This window comes from Carcharodon carcharias, chromosome 18 (assembly GCF_017639515.1).
Source record: "Carcharodon carcharias isolate sCarCar2 chromosome 18, sCarCar2.pri, whole genome shotgun sequence".
Classification (NCBI taxonomy): domain Eukaryota; kingdom Metazoa; phylum Chordata; class Chondrichthyes; order Lamniformes; family Lamnidae; genus Carcharodon; species Carcharodon carcharias.
The window spans coordinates 67601137-67621266 of NC_054484.1; the positions used below are offsets into that span (position 1 = coordinate 67601137).

Here is a 20130-nt window from a genome sequence, read left to right on the forward strand (position 1 = left end):
TTGAGTACCTGAAAGCAGAAAATCAGAAGGAGAAGGTTGTTGTGTGGGAAGGGGTATGGGGTGGGAATCAGGAGGTCAGCTTGCTTATCACTGATAGCAGGATAAAGGTGAGCTGGGAGTGGAGAAGGGTGGTAGGACAGGAACGTACCATCATCCTCAATGTTCTCAGAGATGCCAGATGAGCTTCGTGAAGTCCTGTGCCATGTGAGTGATTAATGGGCTTAGTCGCAGCCAGGACCATGATGCAGAGAGCCATCTCCTCCATGGGGCCCAGGAAATAATGTGCCCCTGTTTCCTGCTGGCTCTGCTCTGCTTCATTTTATTGTGCACCACCTTGTCCTTCAAGAGAGACAGGGCAGAATGTCAGTCATTGTCTGGCACAGCTGAACGGCTAGAGATAAGTGGAGCAGTGAAAGGTTTGTTTGAGGTTGGCAACAAGGGTAGGTGTGCAAGGATCAGATGGAGTATCTGGTTGCCAGATGTGAATCATGAGTGCCAGGGCCTGATGCTGGATAATTGATGGGTGTATGCTGCATTGAGCAATGTCAGAAGCTGATGTTGTAGTGGGCCTGAGATGCGATGTGAAGATGTATTCACTGATCTTGGACACCAACATGAGTTCATTAAACTTCTGGTACCAAATCCTTGGACTCAGACATCAGTTATTGACTTCCCTGGCCAGCTGCTCCAAATCCCTTCTGAGGCTTGTTCTTGAGGACCCCCTTGCCCAACATGAAATCATGGTCTCCTTCCTCCAGTCCTCCTCCACTACTAAAGTTTCCAGCACTGTATCCATTACTGTGGAGACCTCTCACTGTCTTTGTTCTGGTGTTCCATTTACCTTGTTTACAATTACAGCAATCGTATTCGGCGGCAGTTTCCTGTAGTTCAGCGCAGTTTCCATTTAAGAGGAACCACCTTTAAGAACAGAAGATTGGCTGCAGGGTGTGCTATTTACAAACACTGTTCAGCTCCCTGTTGACTGCAGATGCAGCCAGCAGTATGGGAAACGCTTGGCCCTACACTACAAATCACAGATTGTGGTCTCCCTTGCTGGTAAAACAAAGCAAACCAATTTTTAGCCCTTCAAGCGTTTCAATGAATTTTCCTCAACAGCAAAGGGAACATCAGAAATTGAGTCATGATTCCAATGCAGTCTTACTTCTATCTCGCATTCAATTTATGGATTATAATCCTAATAATATGGATCTTAGTTTGGTTATGTGTAGCGTATAATTGAGATACCTTGGAATTTTAATTTAAAATCTGAATCTATTTGAAAGTATTCGTATAATTAATTATCACTGATAGCTTAAACAAAAATTTGCATTTGAATCCACAGCTCTTTTTGTTAATTTAAAATACTAATGTCGTCATTTAATAGAAAATAACAGTTTATAAATACAATTCTTGACCAAAGGATTATAATTTGTTTTTTGAGAGATAATTAGCATTACAGATGAGAACAGATAATGAAGCAGTCCAAGCCTGCATGCAACAAGACTTGGACAACATCCAGCCTTGGGCTGTTAAATGGCAAGTAACATTTATGCCACTCAAGTGCCAGGCAATGACCATCTCCAACAAGAGAGAATCTAACCTGCATCTACAAGATGCACTGCAGAAACTCACCAAGCCTCCTTAGACAGTACCTTCCGAACCCATGACCACTACCATCCAGAAGGACAAGGGAAGCAGACACATGGGAACATCACCATCTGGAAGTTCCCCTCCAAGCCACTCACCATCCTGACTTGGAAATATATTGCCATTCCTTCACTGACACTGGGTCAAAATCCTGGAACTTCCTCACTAACTGCACTGTGGGTGTACCTACACCACATGGACTACTGCGGTTCAAGAAGGCAGCTCACTGCCACCATCTGAAGTTCACCTAGGGCAATAAGTGCTGGCCTAGCCAGTGACCCCCACATCCCATAAATGAATTTAAAAAAAGACAAAGAAAATTAATTCACTATCACTGGGCCAAAATCCTAGAACTCCTTCGCTAACAATACTGTGGGAGTACCTTTACCCCACATGTACACACACCACCCCCACACCCCCCACCCACAGAAACACACACAGATACACACCACCTGCCTTACACACACCACCCCTCCCAAATACACACCACCTCCTCCCCACACACGCACACACAAAGACACAACACTACCACACACCTCACCACCCTCACACACACTACCCCCCACATACACCACCACTCCCACAAACAGGCCAGCTCTCCCGCACAAGCCCCCACACTCCATACACAAACGCACACACACACAAACGCACACACACATTGTGCAAATGAATACATTGAAAAAGATTTAACATGTCAGTATGTTGCCATGGCTACAATTGTGGTACAATCTCCTGCCTGTTCTGGCCAGAATTTTTAGAAATATCACAATGGTAATCATAGGACCCATTTTTGTATTCATATAAAGAAATGGCTACAGTATCCCCATATCTAATTCACTGCCATGTTAAGATCTGGTCTGATAAATGCTATATTTGTAACTTAATCTTTCATGCAGAACAGCCATTGCATTGCAGAAGTAGTTAATTGTTTGAGATATTTTGACATAGTATGATATTCTATGACGATTAAGTGTCATCATTGACAATTAGCCATTTTGGCTTTCCCCCCTCTCTTCAAAACAATGGTTTTGGAATGTCACAGATCTATATTTACAGTACATCCGTTTATAACCAACCATAGAAATTTCTATGAGAGGAGATATATTGTTATTAACTGACGATAATCAACTGACTTTCATTATGCAATACATTAATATGTATCTCATAATTGAACATGAGCAAAGCCAAAAGCAGCAGGATACTTCTGCCTTGTAATGGATCCTTAAGTATGGAGAGTGCAATTTGAAGCTATCCATAAAATTGTACATTCAACATTGAGATAGCAAGGTACTGATTAATCGATAATTACATAACCATTATCTAGGCTGTGGCTTCTCAGTTGAGTGATTGTAACAAACATCCACAATAAACAAAAGCCTATTTCTGGAGATAATGCCCCTATGCTAAGAGTAATCTATTTTGTAGATTAGTGTCTCTTGTGCTACATGCTAGACAATATTAAACACCATCAGTCACTTTTGTTAGCTTTGTATTCATCTGTATTATTCCTATTGAAAGAGCGTCTCACACAGTAAGCAATCCATCCTATTGCTTCAGCAGATCCCAATGAGATGTTGTCCTCTAGACATTTCTAACATGTTGATTCAATTTCTGAATTGCTTTGATAACTATATTGAAGTTGATATGTATTCTTTGAAATTTGAAGATTGCTTGGTGTATATTTCATGGCTTTCACTCTTCTACCTTTGTGAAGGTGCCACTGGTATATTAAAGCAAAAATGAAATCTGAAGAGAAGAGGAGAACACATTTCCAAAATGGGCACAGTAAGTAGAACCTAACCAAAGCTGAATAAATTGTGACAAAATGGAATCACAGTCTGACTTTTCAAACATTGTTGATTAAATCTGATGTACAAATTAACCACTGAATACATTTTTAATTTAATTGCACGTATTCCAGGAATTGAAATTCATATGTAAGATTATGACTGGCAAAGCTTTTCCATTTTTAGTCATAACTGTTGTCAGAAGTAAGGATTAGAAAAATCTTACTCCTTACACCAGGTAAGATTTTTTTGGCCTGGATTTAGTGGTCAGGAGCAAAGCCAGGCTGCTCGGTGCTGACCTTGAAGAATGCCTCCCTGAGAGATCTAATGATGTGGCAAGAGTTTTAACCCTCCCAATGAGCAATTGATTGTCACATAGGGCTGAATTTTCCCAGCCATGGGTTTGGTGGGCTTACAGCCAGGGGGAACTGGGAAAATCCATGCCACAGAGGCAAGCAGCTAATTAAACTGGTCATGAATCCAATTAGATCAGATTTTGCAGGCATGCGGGCATTTTGCTGCTGGCAGAGCAGCTTCTCTGCCATGTGCAGGGACCACTATCGCAATGGAGGTGACAGTGTGGTGGGGGGGCATCAAATCCAGAGGCTTCATGTTGCCTGCATCCCAAGCGATCCCTCCAGGAGGGTGTACCCTCCACTCTGGGGGGTGTAACAGCTTTGACCCTCAGAATTTGTAATTTGAATGCACACCTCTGAAGGTGCCTCCAAGTTGAGGCACTCTCTCAATCCCTGACCTACGTTAGCAACATCCACCTCTCCCAATGGAGCTTTTGAGGTTCCAGAGCTGCTTGATTTGACTGGCAGTATCAATATCCAGTTCTTAATAGGGCAGTGAGCATGGAGGTAGCTTCTACGAAAATTGCACTGTTGGAGTCCTAATGCCCATTAGAAAATCCAGCTCATAGTGTAATGAAGCATAGAGCTCCAGTGATGTCATCAAACTGATCAAGCAACCAATCAAATTCAAGAATTTTAAGAGACAGCCAACTCGGAAATGAATAGCAGTAAAGGCTAATCACATTTAAAAAATTTTACATTAAGCAAAATAAAGTTTGGGACGTACAAATGGGATGAAGATAGGAGCTGAAATATCATGCTTTTTAAAAATATTGTTTAAAATTCTTTAGTTCAAAAAGTCTGTACTTAACCATAATGGGGACATTTAGCAACACTCCACAAATATAAAATTAATTTTTCAGGGCCGTAATCTATTGTTCAGCAATAGCTATTGCAAATATCGCCTGACTGAACAAGATGCACCTTTTTATAAGGTTTCTGACAGCAATGGCAGAATGGCAAAGGGGAATTTTTAACGATTTTATTGTTTGCTGGCTCTGGGATTGGGGACTGGGCATGAGGTGTGTTAAATCCCAGCCTATGGTGGAGCAATGAGTGACAGATCGCAATTTAATGATTTCTGTGTTTATCTGCCCACTCACTAAATCCTGAAGTTGCATTTGCTTTCAGTAGGGCAGTGACAGCAATGTTGACAGCTCTCTGTCAAAAATTCATGCAAGAACTAGACCATAAAATATTCACTGTGAATTTGGTAAAGATGCTGTTTGCTTAATATTGCTAGTGAAACCGGTGAACATCTTTTAAAAGCACTTAAAAGATTTCACTTGAATAATAAACAGGGGAAATATTCACAACACATTTCTGATGTTGCTTCATACAGTAGCCAGAGAACTTTTTCACCTCCTACATTTGAAGAAGACATTTTGCTTTTTGACATGTCTTATCAAGTGTCAAAGCTACTTTCTGATTCAGAACTTTAAAGTGTAATTCACATGGGATGATGATTGTAGGGTCATCCACATTGCTAGTCTATGTTAATAAGCTATGTTAAAAATATGGTATAAGTGTAGCATGCTTGGAAGCAATAGGTGACTTTGGACTTTCGGTCCCTAAACCTATTATCCACTGGAATTTGCTTCACCTCATGTCTAGGTCTGTTGTACATTAATTGTGATGGCCTTGATTAGCTATCAACTCCATTATTATTATTTAGGGTGAAATATGTTCATGCTCAATCTGTTAGATTGCTTCAGTCACTTCCCATTTTTGGCACAGTGACTGGAAATATCCCTTTTTAAGAAATTTGTGGAGCTGGGTATGCAAGGTGGAAGCCCATGAACATTGAGGTTGCTCTTCAAAAACATCTCCATTGATTGACAGTGTAACAGAGGTGCTAGTGATTTCAAGATCACAATACACAATCAAAAATGTCAGATTGATGATACAAGTGGGAAACTGTAACGTGGGAAACGTGGGAATCACCCTTGTGTTGTGAATATTTCCCCTGTTTATTATTCAAGTGAAATTTTTTAAGTGCTTTTAAAAGATGCTCACTGGTTTCACTAGCAATATTAAGCAAATAGCATCTTTACCAACTTCACAGTGAACATTTTATGTTATAGTTCTTGCATGGATTTTTGACAGAGGCTGAATGTAGAAAGTTTAGAGGGGAGACAAAAAACAAACTAAGAGAGGCAAAGAGACAGTATAAGAAGAAACATGTGTTATGACACAGCAGTTGGTAAAGGCTGAGTTGTTTAAATCCCAGAGGGAAACTTGAACAACAGTCATAACCTCTATTTTCAATTTGTATGTTTGAGATGCAGCTCTGAATTCAGGAATTAAACCACAAAGCCACAAGAGGTTTTTTTTAAAACTAAATTAAACATATATAAATTTAACAACAAATTAAACTCATACATATGTCTCCAAATTACTACCATAATAACTTTTAAACAAATCCCCAAATTAATCACCCGCAGGTAAATCTTATCAAGGCAACAATAACCCACAGGGCAGAATATTACGCTCGGTGTGCGGGTGCACGCCCGACACAGACAAGCATAAAATGATGCGCGATGACGTTGGGCGTGCGTCCCAATGTCATCATGCATTTGCACGATATTTTGTCCGACTCTTGTGTGCCCGCCAATAATTAAAAGGCCTATTAAGGCCATTAACAAGCTAATTAAACTCAAATCTATGCTGCACGTCCAACCTTATGGTTGGCGGGCAGGTGAAAAGGCCAAGCGGCCTTTATGTTTTTTAGGAAACCTCATCCACGAGCGGGATGAGGTTTTCTAAAGCAAATGAACATTAAATATAAACTTTATTTTGGAATTAAAAACATGTCCCATCTCATGTGACAGAGTCACATGAGGGGACATATTTTATTAAATTTTTATTGTCTTTATTAATTTTTTTAAAAAGCGCTTCAATCTCCCTGAGGCAACTCCGTGCCTCAGGGAGATTGAAGCGCTCTTTTGTGCGCATGCATGAACTACATACTAGGCCTAGCTCTCCCTCCTTCCCCCGCCCACACAGGAAGCACTCAGACCTGATGCTCGCGATTCACGCAGGGATCTTAATTGGCCCGCCTGCATGAAATCGCAGTGCAGAGCTGATTGCGGGCTGCGGTCAGCTGCCCGATCGCTCCCTCCGAGCACCGCTGTCAAGGGTAAAATTCTGCCCATAGACTTTAAACAGACACCAGGTAAAGCACATTTCATCTTATGAATTCAAAATGATCTTCCTAGCAATTTGGTTGCTTTGCAGACAGTTGTAGGCTTAAAGGCTGGTTAGATCTTAAATGCACCTGACTAATAGACACAAGCTCCTTTCTGTTTATACCTAACTTCCCCTTTGAATGTAAGTTTTCCATTGTATTACTAGGATTTTTAATTTTACTTCTCCTAACAATAATCCTTTTGTTCCACCAATTTCACTAGTAATATAAACACATTGCTTGGCCTCTCCCAGCTAGTGCAAGATTTCACCCATTCTTTTGAATGGTTTATTGAAAAATGCAAATTGCATTTTACCTTTTAACTTCCTTACATTTATCTGATTAACATTTCAAAACTATTGTATATCAAAGTACCCAGACTAGCTGGTTTTAATCTAATTAATACACACACAGACACACACATAGGGGAGAATTTTCTCCCCATCGGGTGGGCTAGTCGGGAGCGGGCGCGGGCGGGCGCAGAGCCAATCACCTACCATGATCAGCTGCGTGCCGCCATTTTACGTGGGCGGGCCCATTAAGGTCTGCCCAGCATAACGCACGGTTGGTAGCGCTCAGCGCTACCTGTGCGGGCAAGGGGAGGAGGAAGAGTCAGGGCCTGCCAACTAAGATTGGATGGGCAGCCCTGTGAATTTGTTTAATTGGTTTGTTAATGGCCTTAACAGACCTTTGACAGGTCGGTGGGTGTGCAGCCAACTCCAGTGCATGCCGAACAGAGAATGCTGGCCATAGACACAGACCCTATTACAGTTCCAATTTAAAAATAATTTCCAATAACATTATAGACATTCATTTCTCTTCATAACAAAGGCATGTGGGCTCCTGGGCTTTATAAACAGAGGCATTGAGTAAAAGAACAAAGTAGTTATGAAGAACCTTCATAAGACATTGGCTTGGGTTCAACTGGAGTATTGTGTCCAACTCTAGACACTGCACTTTAGGAAGGAGATGAAGACTTTAGGGAAGGCGTAACAAGATCTACAAAATGGTTCCAAGGACGAGGAATTTCAATAATGTTAGCAGACTGAAGAAGCTGAGATTATTCTTAGAGAAGAGAAGGTTGAATATGGATTTGATAGAGGTGTTCAATATCATGAGGGACCTGGTCAAAGCAGCTGGAGAGAAACTGTTCCCATTGGTGGAAGAGTCATGAACCAGAGGAAATCAGTTTAAGGTGAATGACAAAAGAACCAAAGGCAATAAAAGGAAAAACATTTTTTACCCAGTGAATGGTTAGGATCCGGAATGCATGGCCTGAGAGTATGGTGGAGGCAGGTTCAGTTGAACTTTTCAAGGGGGAATTGAATAAGCATCTGAAGAGCAAAAAATGTGCAGCGTTATAGGGGAAGGACATAGGACATAGAAAGGACAGGAACAGAGAGTAATGTTTTGCATTGGATTTCCGTTTGAGTTAGTACTTTCCAAGAACTCTATCTGATATATTGAAAAGTTTGAAATACTTTACATTATCATTGACTTTCTCCATTTCCTTAGGAAATTCTTCTGAAAGATTGATTCTCATGAGCTAGTCAACTAACTATTCCCAGGTCCATCAAGGACTTTCATCAGTTTTTAAATTCAATTACAACCCTTTCTAACTAGTGTGGATCCTCAATATTCCATGTTAATTATTTGTTTGATTATTTCTGAATAATAAGATAGGAAAATGAGTTGGGACTCAACATTTTTTTAAACTCACCTCCATTCTTCTGTTTTTGTGCTTTTGTTGTCAAAGTTTTCTGATCAGCTGATCTATCAGCATAAAGTTCCTCATCCCAGACCCATCAGAAATCCATCAGAGTCCATAGAAATTACAGCATAGAAATAGATAGTCCAACACAATCAGTTAGTGTTGGTGTTTATCCTGCACATGGAGATGAATCCAATGCACATTCTCATTCCTTTATCCCCCTTTTCATCAACCACCTAGCTCAACTTTCTGGAATGTTAACATGGGGTGGGATTTTCTGGTCCCACTCCAGAGTCAACAGACTTTTGGCTGGTCTCCAAATTTTCCGGTCCTGCCCACGATAGGAATCAGTGTGGGCGGGACTGGAAAACCCTGGCCATGTTATTTATCCCAGTATCCAGTGGACTGAATAGTGTCCTTCTGTGCTGTAACCTTTCTATGATTCTATCTGCTATAATGTAGATCACAGCTGGTGGATAATAGGAAGACACCCATAATAGAGAGCCCTCAAATTACATGCTGATTGTTGCTGAAATTTTTAAATGTGTTATCTTTCCCCACCCATCCATCATCTCTGTCCTCCAGCTACATTGCAGTCATTTGCTGTGCTACTGACAAACTCAGCTCATGCTGAAATGACTAACCTGACAGCTTAAAGTTCCTCCAAGTATCGACTCTTGACTCTAGCTGAATGTAATGGGCGCTGTATCAACTGTTTCATCACACATGCTGCTCACCTGTCAAAGGCATATATATATAAATAGACAAGCTGTCTAATTTTAAAGTCAGTCGGTGGTAATCTGACAGAGTGGATCAGCTGTCTAATGTAGATCCCACCTATGGGATCAATGATTTGGATATAGTGTTAGAGGCTATGATGTTCGAATTTACAGACAGTACTAAATTAGGAGGCAAAGCAAATAATTTTGAGAGCCAAAGGAAGTTTCTAGATGAACTTGAAAACATGGCAGCATAGGGAAAAAAAGATCCGCTGGAATTCAGTGTTAGAGTGAGAGGTACAGTTTGTTAAAAATCAAAATCATTATACTTTGCACAGGGGAAGGTTAGGTGATGTTAAAGAATGGTGGGAGTGAGGAGTGGGGCCTTAGATTAACAATACATTAAAAGCAGTGCGCAAATTGATAAGACCATTAAAAATTAATGTAACACTGTACTGGTTTTATAGGGTACAAAAGTCAATATGTAAAAGTGAATCTGGACCAAACCTTAGTAAGACCACAACAAAAACAGAATTACCTGGAAAAACTCAGAAGTCGTAAGCTCCCTCCCCCATCCCCACCCCCTTTCTGTTTCCCCCTTCCCTTTTTTTTCCAATAAATTATAAAGATTTTCCTTTTCCCACCTATTTCCATTATATATAAAAAAAACCCACTAGAGCTATACCTTGAGTGCCCTACCATCCATTCTTAATTAGCACATTCGTTTAGATAATATCACCAACTTTAATTTTAACACCTATGTGTTCTATTGTACTATTGTCGTTGACATCTTTTGATGATCTGCTTCTATCACTGCTTGTTTGTCCCTACAACCACACACCCCCACCCCCCGCTCCACCTCTTTGTCTCTCTATCTCTCCGCCCCCCACACACACACCTTAAACCAGCTTATATTTCAACTCTTTCTTGGACTCGAACGCAAGTTCTGTCGAAGGGTCATGAGGACTCGAAACGTCAACTCTTTTCTTCTCCGCCGATGCTGCCAGACCTGCTGAGTTTTTCCAGGTAATTCTGTTTTTGTTTTGGATTTCCAGCATCCGCAGTTTTTTTGTTTTTATCTTAGTAAGACCACAACTGGGATAAATAACATGGCCAGGGGTTTCCAGTCCGCCCACACTGATTCCCATTGTGGGCAGAACCGGAAAATTTGGAGACCAGCCAAAAATCTGTTGACGCTGGGGTGGGACCAGAAAATCCCACCCCATGTTAACATTCCAGAAAGTTGAGCTAGGTGGTTGATGAAAAGGGGGATAAAGGAATATAGGAATGAGAGTGTGGAATATAGGAATGAGAGTGTGCATTGGATTCATCCCCGTATGCAGGATAAACACCAACACTAAATGATTGTGTTGGACTATCCATTTCTATGCTGTAATTTCTATGGACTCTGATGGATTTCTGATGGGTCCGGGATGAGGAACTTTATGTTGATAGATCAGCTGATCAGAAAACTTTGACAACAAAAGCAAAAGAATGGAGGTGAGTTTAAAAAAATGTTGAGTCCCAACTCATTTTCCTATCTTATTATTCAGAAATAGTCTCACAAATAATTAACATGGAATATTGAGGATCCACACTAGTTAGAAAGGGTTGTAATTGAATTTAAAAACTGACAAAAATCCTTGATGGACCTGGGAATAGTTAGTTGACTGGCTCATGAGAATTACAGCTGGTGAATCAATCTTTCAGAAGAATTTCCTAAGGAAATGGAGAAAGTCAATGATAATGTAAAGTATTTCAAACTTTTCAATACATCAGACAGAGTTCTCAGAAAGTACTAACTCAAACTGAAATCCAATGCGAAACATTACTCTCTGTTCCTCACGTTACTTGTGTTCCAAAGATATTGAGAGAAAATGATCAAGTGGCCATCTAGATCTGATCTCTTGAGGAGAAGCACCCAAAGATTAACATATTGGTATAGTTGTAGTTCCGCCAACCCCCCCCTCCCCCCCCACCCCAAAAGAAATACACAAAATATGAGTCTGTTAAATGAAAGAATGCTTTATGCAAAATGCAGGCTACTATTGATAGACCTGACTTAGTCGACTGGAAAAAGCAGAAGTGTTTCCCAAGAATGTTGCCAATTCTCGATTTGGACAAATACTACTTTTGATAGCAACTATTTTACATTATTTGGGCAAATCTACTTTTTGGGCGTCAAATCTACATTTTGGGGAACACAACAGAAATTGTTAGAAACATTCAGCCGATCAGGCAGCACCTGTGAGGAGAGGAAGGCAAGGCTAGGTCTGTGGCACTTTGTCAGGGATTCTGACTAGGAGTCATAGAACAGAAACATTAATCCTACCTTCCTCTCTCCAAGAATACTGCCTAAACTGTTGAGAGTTTCCAACAAGTTCTGCTTTTATTTCAGATTTTCATAAATGTATCCAATATGTCTTTATTTCTAGTCATCTTTGGATAAAGTAAGCATTGGTATCTAGTGTTAGTTATATACAAATTAATTCAGAGTTTAAACAATTGGAAAATATTTATTTGGAGGTCTGCAAATACCCATTTAATAATCAATAAAATCCAGTCAAAGAACATGTTTTGTCAAATCAGTTACAGTTACAGGGACAGTAAAATGTGGATTTCAAGACAAGGTCTTTCATTTAATCTTCAGCAGTTCACAGCAAAAACTATACTAGTGATCAGCAAACGCATACTGTAAGCATTACATTGCAGATACAGTCGAACGTATAAAGGTTTTGAGATATAATTGAGCTAGTTATTACTGATGATAGACAGTCCAACACAGTTAGTTAGTGTTGGTGCTTATCCTGCATATAAGGATGAATTGAAAATCTGCCTTATTTTATCCCATGTCGTTTTTACCTGTCCGTTAATTCATACTACAATCTTTGGGTAGTTTGTATTGTTTTTCTTTTAAAAAAAAATGTGGGCATTTTTATATTGATTACATTAAAAATGAAAGCTATTGAAGAATGGATTGTTTTGTGTTTTATTTGTACTGGAAAGCCTCGTCAAACTCAGGTGGAGTACAAGTTATATACAGTTGCAATAATCCTTCAGACAGTTGAAAGAGCAGGTTTGAGTTCTTGCTGGTAGCAACTGGGGACAGTGCTGTATGTGAATGTTTCAATCCAATATGTGATTGTCATATGGGAATGGTGGGAAAGGGAAATGGGCAGATTTTTGTTTTTCTATCTCCTGCTGGCAATCGGCTGTACAAAGTTAATACTGTTGCTACTACTTATTTTTGGGGGAAGAGGCCAACCCAAAAGACATTAATAGGAACAACTGAAAACAGCTTATTTTTCATTATTCTTTTTCATTTTAGTATTTGTCTATTTTCCTTTTTAATGCCATTGTCACCACCAGGAAGAAAAAGGACCATTTAGAAGTTGATTCATTCCCTCACAGTTAGTTATTTCCTGTTCTCTATGCAGTTTTAGTATCAGCCATCTGACTCTGCACTGTTTGTATACTGCTCATGTATATATGCCACACCAGCAAACAATACGACACAAAAACACAAAGCAGTTAGGGATAGTTAGTTTACCATCTATTTCAACAACCTTTCTCAATGAGAACCTTTGTTACAATATGTAATTTGTCACTTAAATACTTTTACTGGGATATCACCAATTCAAATGGAAAATGCATTTGGTTGGGAAAGCATCTTAATGGCATTGCTTTGGCAAAAAAGAGCTTCCCTAATCCAACAGAAAAATAATGTTCCCCTAATCTTATGAAGAACACTACTGGGCCATTTCACTGTTTTCAAATCATCTCCCTTTATGGTCCTGAGCAAAATTATTTGGAATTGTTAGTATTAATTTGTATTATTTTGTTAGTGTATTTCCATTACCCAACAGAGAGGCATTCATCATTATACTTGTTCCATCAGGTTGATTTTTCACTGAGCTGAAATCTATTGTTGACAATTTATAGCATATTACTGTTTTTTTATATTGTAAAATGGCAGCTTCTAGCAGTTGTGGCTTTTTAATGAAACTTTTGAAGAACATACTTGCTACGATACAACAATATGGCGGTGGTTCAGAATATGGGGAGCGGGGATGGTATTTTTTACAGGGTCCTCCTGATCAGCGACCTGGAAAAAGAGGATAAAGGACCATTTCTAACTGTTTCTGTTGTTCGTCCAGATAGTCTACCGGAGTTCCAGTGGGCGATCGAGAGAAACCGCTGCGGAAATTACAGGCGTATATGGTTTGCTCAATGTTCTGAAAGTGGCAGAGGGCATGAGTCAAATTAATATCAAAGTGCTGTGGTTGTGCTTCATACCCTAAATAGTAATGCTCCATCACGGAACCAGAATCGTGGATGCAGGAAGCTAAATAATATAAACAGAAAATAAGGCTGCGGAGTTAATTATACCACTGCAACAAACCTCAACATCAGAGTATTTCTAAACAGCGAACAACTGCTTCCATTATAATTCACAAAATAAATTTGCTGGACCTTCAGATCCACATGGAGAAGCGAATCCCCATTAAACAGACCTTTACAATGTACATTTTTTTTAAACTAATTTCCAAGATACCTGAATGTGTTGCGATTAAATGCCTAGGGAAAAGCTGATACTTTGTGAGCAGAATCTGCCAGTAAGTCAAAAGAGAATTTCTGTGTCATGCTGGGTTTATTTCATTCTTGTCAAATGAAAAATTTGATGTTAATTCTTTCCAGTCAGATTTCCAGGGATGAGAACATACATTGATCCCGATACTTATGAAGACCCATCTCAAGCAGTGCATGAATTTGCGAAAGAAATAGATCCCTCCAGAATTCGCATCGAGAGAGTAATTGGAGCAGGTAAAACATTGTAGAAAATACCATGAAAGACCTTCCTGTTGATAGAATTGCTTTGGTTTGACCCTGCCTCTTTAAAAGTTGAAGCCTTTTGGGGTACTTGTCCTGCCTGTGATCCTCTCAAACTACTTTGCTTCACACTAACTAATTTCACCAAACAAGATCTTTGAACATGTATTGTGGGAATAATAGGTTCAAGCCATTAAAGTGTTCAACCGAAATTCTCCTTTTTGCCATTTAGTGAATACATTAACCAATTTTGCTATTTCAACCATTTTCATGTGTCTGAACCTGTTAGCCCATTGCATAATTTCAGGCTAATGTTACCTGTTTTGATTTTTTTTAAATGATGAATTTAATTACATTAGAGATCGATCAGTAATCAAATCTATTGAGAAAATAACCCATACAGTTGGAACATAAAAGCTTTACGAACAGGATAAGGACCAAACACTTTCCCACCCTATCTGTCAGTCTCTTTTCACTCTAGAATGAATCCAGTAATCTCTTGAACTCATATATCCCACTTCAGTGGCCTTCCCTGCTAACTTGTTCCACAATTCTATTACTACAGGAATGAAAAGTTCCATCTGACTCCCTGAGACTAAATGCTGGCTCAGGGAGAATACTGATAGTGCTTCAAAGTTACAAAATAGGAAAATAAAAACATTATTAACATGTCCCCCTCATGTGACAATGTCACACGAGATGGGACATGTTATTAAAAATGACATAAACTTCATTAAACTTTTTAAAAACAAACATGAAACCTCAGCCCGCCAGTGGATGAGGTTTTATCTTTTTTCAAAATCCCGCTGGGGCCCCTGGCCTGCCCGCCAGCCTTAATGGACAGGTCTTAAATGATCTTAATTATCCTGTCAATGGCCTTAATTAGCCATTGACAGGTCGGCGGGCGGACAGCTGATTTCACTGTCCGTCCACCTTCCTAAAAATTTAAAGGGACCGGGATGACTTCGGGGGTTCTTCCCGACATCATTCCGCATCATTTTCCCATCAGCGAGTGGGCCCCACCCCCAAATCGCCGACGGGAAAATTCTGGCCGGTATGTTTCCCGGGAATGCATAACTAATGCAGTGGGCTTGGAACAATATGGCATGAAAACCCGCCATTGCAGCCGGCGGGTAAAACCTGGGACAATGCTGTCATAAGTCCCGTGAAATGGAGACCCAGGTCAGTGTCAGGGGTCCAGGGGAGGGTAGGGAATGCCTGAGGAGGAGTCGCAAGGGGGATGATTGAGGTCGTTGGGAGGTGAGGGAAGTCTGGAAGTCACTGGGCCTTAAGGGGAGGGCGTCTCCAGTCAGAAGGAGGCTTCTGATGGAGCCCCCCACTGCCACCTCCACTTCCTGCCTGAGATCTAACTTTCTTTTCAGGTTTCCCCCACAATCCGCCCACCAGTCTAAAAATTGATGCTGGACAGGAAATGGCCATTAAGTGGCCATTAATTTATTTCCCTTTCAAGGCCTTGCCCGCCCCAGTGTAAAATCACTGCAAGGCCAGGCGGGCAGGAACCCAGAGGGAATCCCATCCCTGCAATTTTACACTCCCATTCCCTACCAATAAACCCCTGGGACTGGGTGGGTGGAGCATAAAATTCTGACCATCGAATCTTACAGCACAGAAAGAAGCCATTCATGCTTGTGCTACTTCTTTTGAAGAGCAATGCAATTCATTGAGATATTATTGAGCTTTATTAACCCTTCGCCACCTCTCCTGCTACCTAATGATCTGGCGACAAACTTTTTAAAAAATCATCCTGCATCAATTAAACAAAGTATTGAATACACTGTGCCTACTGCTATAAATTAACATCAACATTTTACAAATGTTTAGTTATCACTTGAGCTTTGCCCTTATGATTTATGATATAATTGGACTGCACCAACTTAATTCTAATTTTGTCTCTGTTGGCAATCATGTATATTCTGTTTACAATGCATCACCAGCAGAAACACACAGCAAGGGATTTTAGCCACCTGCTAACACTAAAATTATTTCACAGCCTCAAAAAGTCTGTTGTATCAATTTGTTTTAAACTGTTCCTATTTTTCTCAAGTAATTTCATAATTTAAGTCTTCAATTCACTCACCTGTATTCCAATATATTTTATCCATCTTTATTTACCCTTCTCTCAGATATAATTGGCACTTTTCTAGTACAGGGATGAGTGAGTGATGTGTGCTGTGCCCAAAGTTAAATTAGGGTCCTTGGCTCATTGTTTCCTAAAGCAGAAGTTGCCCTAAATTTTACTGCTGACATTATAACCTTTGCTGTCTCAAAATACTGTAAGCATGGATTCAGAAATCCAGTCTTAATTGCTGGGCAGATATGTATGGATTCAAAGATGTTCTCTTTCCAAGATGAATTTTGCTTTGTTGCTTAATGATCCATTGGGGTGTATCCTCATGTACAGTAGGGAACACAATGGATAAAAAGAATCTAGCTTTGCAAAAGAGAAATTAAATTTGATTCAAAATTTGAAACTGTAGCTTATTGAAAACCATTGTTTTTAATTGTTCATGAAGTGCAAGGTAAACTATACAAAACCGCATTAAGAAAGCTGTTTTCCAGAAGCTGGAACTCAGTCATGTTTTGGGAAAAAAAGACTGCCACACCAAATGTGAAAATAAATTGAGAACATTATATCTTGTCAAAATTAATCTTTGTTGTTGTAAATTAATTGACAGTTGGTTAATTCTATTCTAATTTATTAAAATAATGTGTTAATTTATACAGACTTTGTAACAGAATCCAATTGAAATCTGGAATACTTTCAAATTAAACATAATTAATAAACGATACAAATATATGCCAGCTGCACAGCACACGTAACCACTCTGAATTTCTTTTGCGCCAGAGAAGTTTATCATTTATTATGTTCAGCCATTTAAGATAAAATCTGGAATCAGTTGCATTTTGTGTCACCATCATTTCTCTTTCAGATCTGACCTTATTTTAAATCTAGAAATTACCATTAGTGAAAATCATTGTGTCAACATTCAGCATATTAATATAGCATTCCTCAATTAACTACTTTAACAGATGATATGGTCTTGGTTTTAATGCTCACCTCTCCAACTTAGCAGAAACCCACGAGGGGTTGGTGACAATTTTAATGAGGCAGGTCATTTACCCCAGCTTTTCCCTGCCCTTTTGAGCAGGCGAGCAGGACTCTTGCAGGAACCGGTCAAGGGTTCTTTCTTACATATGCAGATGAGTTCCAATGATATTAGGAGAGAAATTATAGGTCAGTATATTCATTGGGTAAGTTTGACAAATTTATTTTTAATTTTCCTTGTGGGCAGAGTAACAGGAGTGCTCCCCCAGCACTCACAAGGAAGCCTTGGACCTTCTTTGCTGCTGTTACCACCTGTCCCAACCCTGACCCTGTCACCTCTACTCACAGTCACCTTGAGCTCCCTATCCAATCATGACAGAGGACCCTTTCCCCTTCAATTTATGACCATGGACTGCTCTCGCAGGTGCTCTGTTGCTGCCTCCAGCCACTGAGCTCCTGCTTTCACCTGCTGCCCAGATAGTAGATCTGGAAAAAAGGATCTGTGATTCCTGGTGACCCCAGGAAATATTTTTCAAATGAGGCCTAGCCATCTTGGCCTAACATTCATGCCGCTTCCTGGCTCATGTGCATCATATCCCCACCTCCCCAAATTAAAAGTGATATCAATTTGCCTACTTAGTTTAAAGAGTTTAATGTTTCTGATGAAAACAATTGCTAGAAGAATTCAAAAGGGGTACATTAAATACTCAGTGATTTTCCCAAACAAAAACTAGCAGATCAACATTATTTTTTACTCTTGGTCTTCAGTTTAAAATTGTTTAGAAAAAGATTTTCATGTCTGACCATTGCCTGGTCAAAAACCAATAAGAACAATGGAGCCTAGAGGTTCTCCTGCCACTTTAAAAAAAATAATGGAGTTCACCATGAAATTGAATTAATAACATGTCCCTGCTTATGTGACAGAGTCAAATGAGGGACACGTTTTATTACATTTTTATTTTCTTCATTTTCTTTATTTAACAGTGCTTCACCTCCCTGAGGCAGCTCTGTGCCTCAGGGAGATTATGAAGCGCTCACTCACACACATGCATGAAGTTCACACTCAGCCTGCTTGCCCTCCTACCCCCTCCCCACCCCACACAGGCAGCGCCTAGCGCTGCCACTCACGCTTCACGCTAGGTGGGCCTTGATTGACTGTGAAGTCGTGGTCTGGTCCTGATGGCGGGCAGTGGTCAGCTTCCCGACTGCCCCCTCCAAGCCTAACCACCAAGAGCAAAATTCTGGCCCTTAGATAGTTCAACACTGAGGGAAGTTTATAATAAGAAATGTAATTGCTGGAAAGCATTAGGGGTTTATCAATGATTATGTTAGTAGATTTAAAAATACTAATATCTGAAAAACATGATTACACAACACAATATGCTTATTAGATTGTGCAAGATGTGCTAGTCATTTTATGCTGGAAGAAGATTCCTTTCACTTAGTTTAGAATAGCTCAGCATGTCTTTCCAGCTCTCGCTTTACAGTACTTTATTAAATGGCCTCACACACATTCTTGTCACTAGGGAGGTCATGTTCACAATTTCTGCCCATTTTTACCAATGGCGCAGTTCCACTTTTGACTCTTTTAGTATATATTAATTATTTTTATTTTAGTATACTTTAATTATTTTTAAGCTGGTTACTTATACTCTTTTCAAGAGCATGTAAAGCTATGTATGTGTGTGTATATACATATATGAATATATAATATGACTATATATTATATATGGCTGAACAGCAGTGCTGACGGGAAAGAAAGGCAGGATCAGGAATTAAGGTGTACATACCTTAGGAAAGAAACAGAAGGAAAGGGATAGAACAAAGAAGGGGAATGAATGAATGCAGATATGAGAATGGAGGTGAAGAATCAGGCTTTTAGGTTCCATACTTCCTTTCCATAAATCTAACTTTTAGGATATATCATTTTAATTATGATTTTCTGCCAGCATTTCAAATTGCATAGTAGAAAGGCCTTAAATGAAAGTTTAGCAAAACACCTTCAGGTTTTTACATATGATAATTGTTCAAAATCAGCTTGATTTATTTAACCTTATTAGCTGAAATATTCAATAGTTATATGGGTGTTGAGGTTATTTATTTTAACTGGAGAAGCCACTACTTGTCAGTTTCCTACCTGGGTTACCAGTGGAAACATTAGACTTAGAAACTTCCCATGTCTAATGACGCATGAAGTGCACATGCTTATGTCTGTCTGTGCAGCTAGCTTTTCCTGGAACAGGTCACCAGCCGCTATAGTTTCAGATGCACCATTCCGCCTCAGGCATGGCTGACCAAGAGTCTCCCCTGCTCCCACTGCCTGCTATCGGCAGATTGGAAGGGTTTACAAGTTGATAATCAACCTGTTCAGCTGTGTTATGAAAGCATTTTCCGCCGCCATCAAATCCTGGGGGTGAGACTTGAGTTCGAAGCTTCTGACTCAGAGGAAGGGATGCTACCCACTGTCCCACAAAACCTGTCCACAGTGGAGACATTCCCATTTTACAAATAAACCTCTGATAAAAGTTAGGATGCATGTTATTGCATAAATTAGGAAAAAGTTCTGGATTTTTCTTTAAAGACTATTTACTTCAATGGTGCGGAGGACTTCTCTGGTTGCTATGTGTAATGGTATTGTAATTAAGGGGAACTATTTTCATTTGGAGCGCCTATCAAGCATGTGGCAGGGCAAGAAACTGCTATATTCACCTGAAAAAATCAGTGTGAAACTTGTGCCATTTCCATGATCAGGCCTAATTTATATTAACTTGGTGGGGAATCTGGCAGGATAATGACCAGTAGCAGCACATTAAAGGACATATATCT

At 39.8% G+C, this 20130-nt stretch overlaps 1 protein-coding gene across 1 annotated transcript in view; it reads left to right on the forward strand.

Moving 5' to 3' along the window:
• Positions 1 to 20130, forward strand: part of epha6 (eph receptor A6) — a 701323-nt gene that overhangs the window by 592916 nt on the left and 88277 nt on the right. Inside the window, exons 7-8 of the mRNA XM_041210989.1 lie at positions 3362 to 3432; positions 14106 to 14231. Coding sequence (XP_041066923.1) covers positions 3362 to 3432; positions 14106 to 14231 — 197 coding nt within the window. The remainder of the gene's footprint in view (positions 1 to 3361; positions 3433 to 14105; positions 14232 to 20130) is intronic.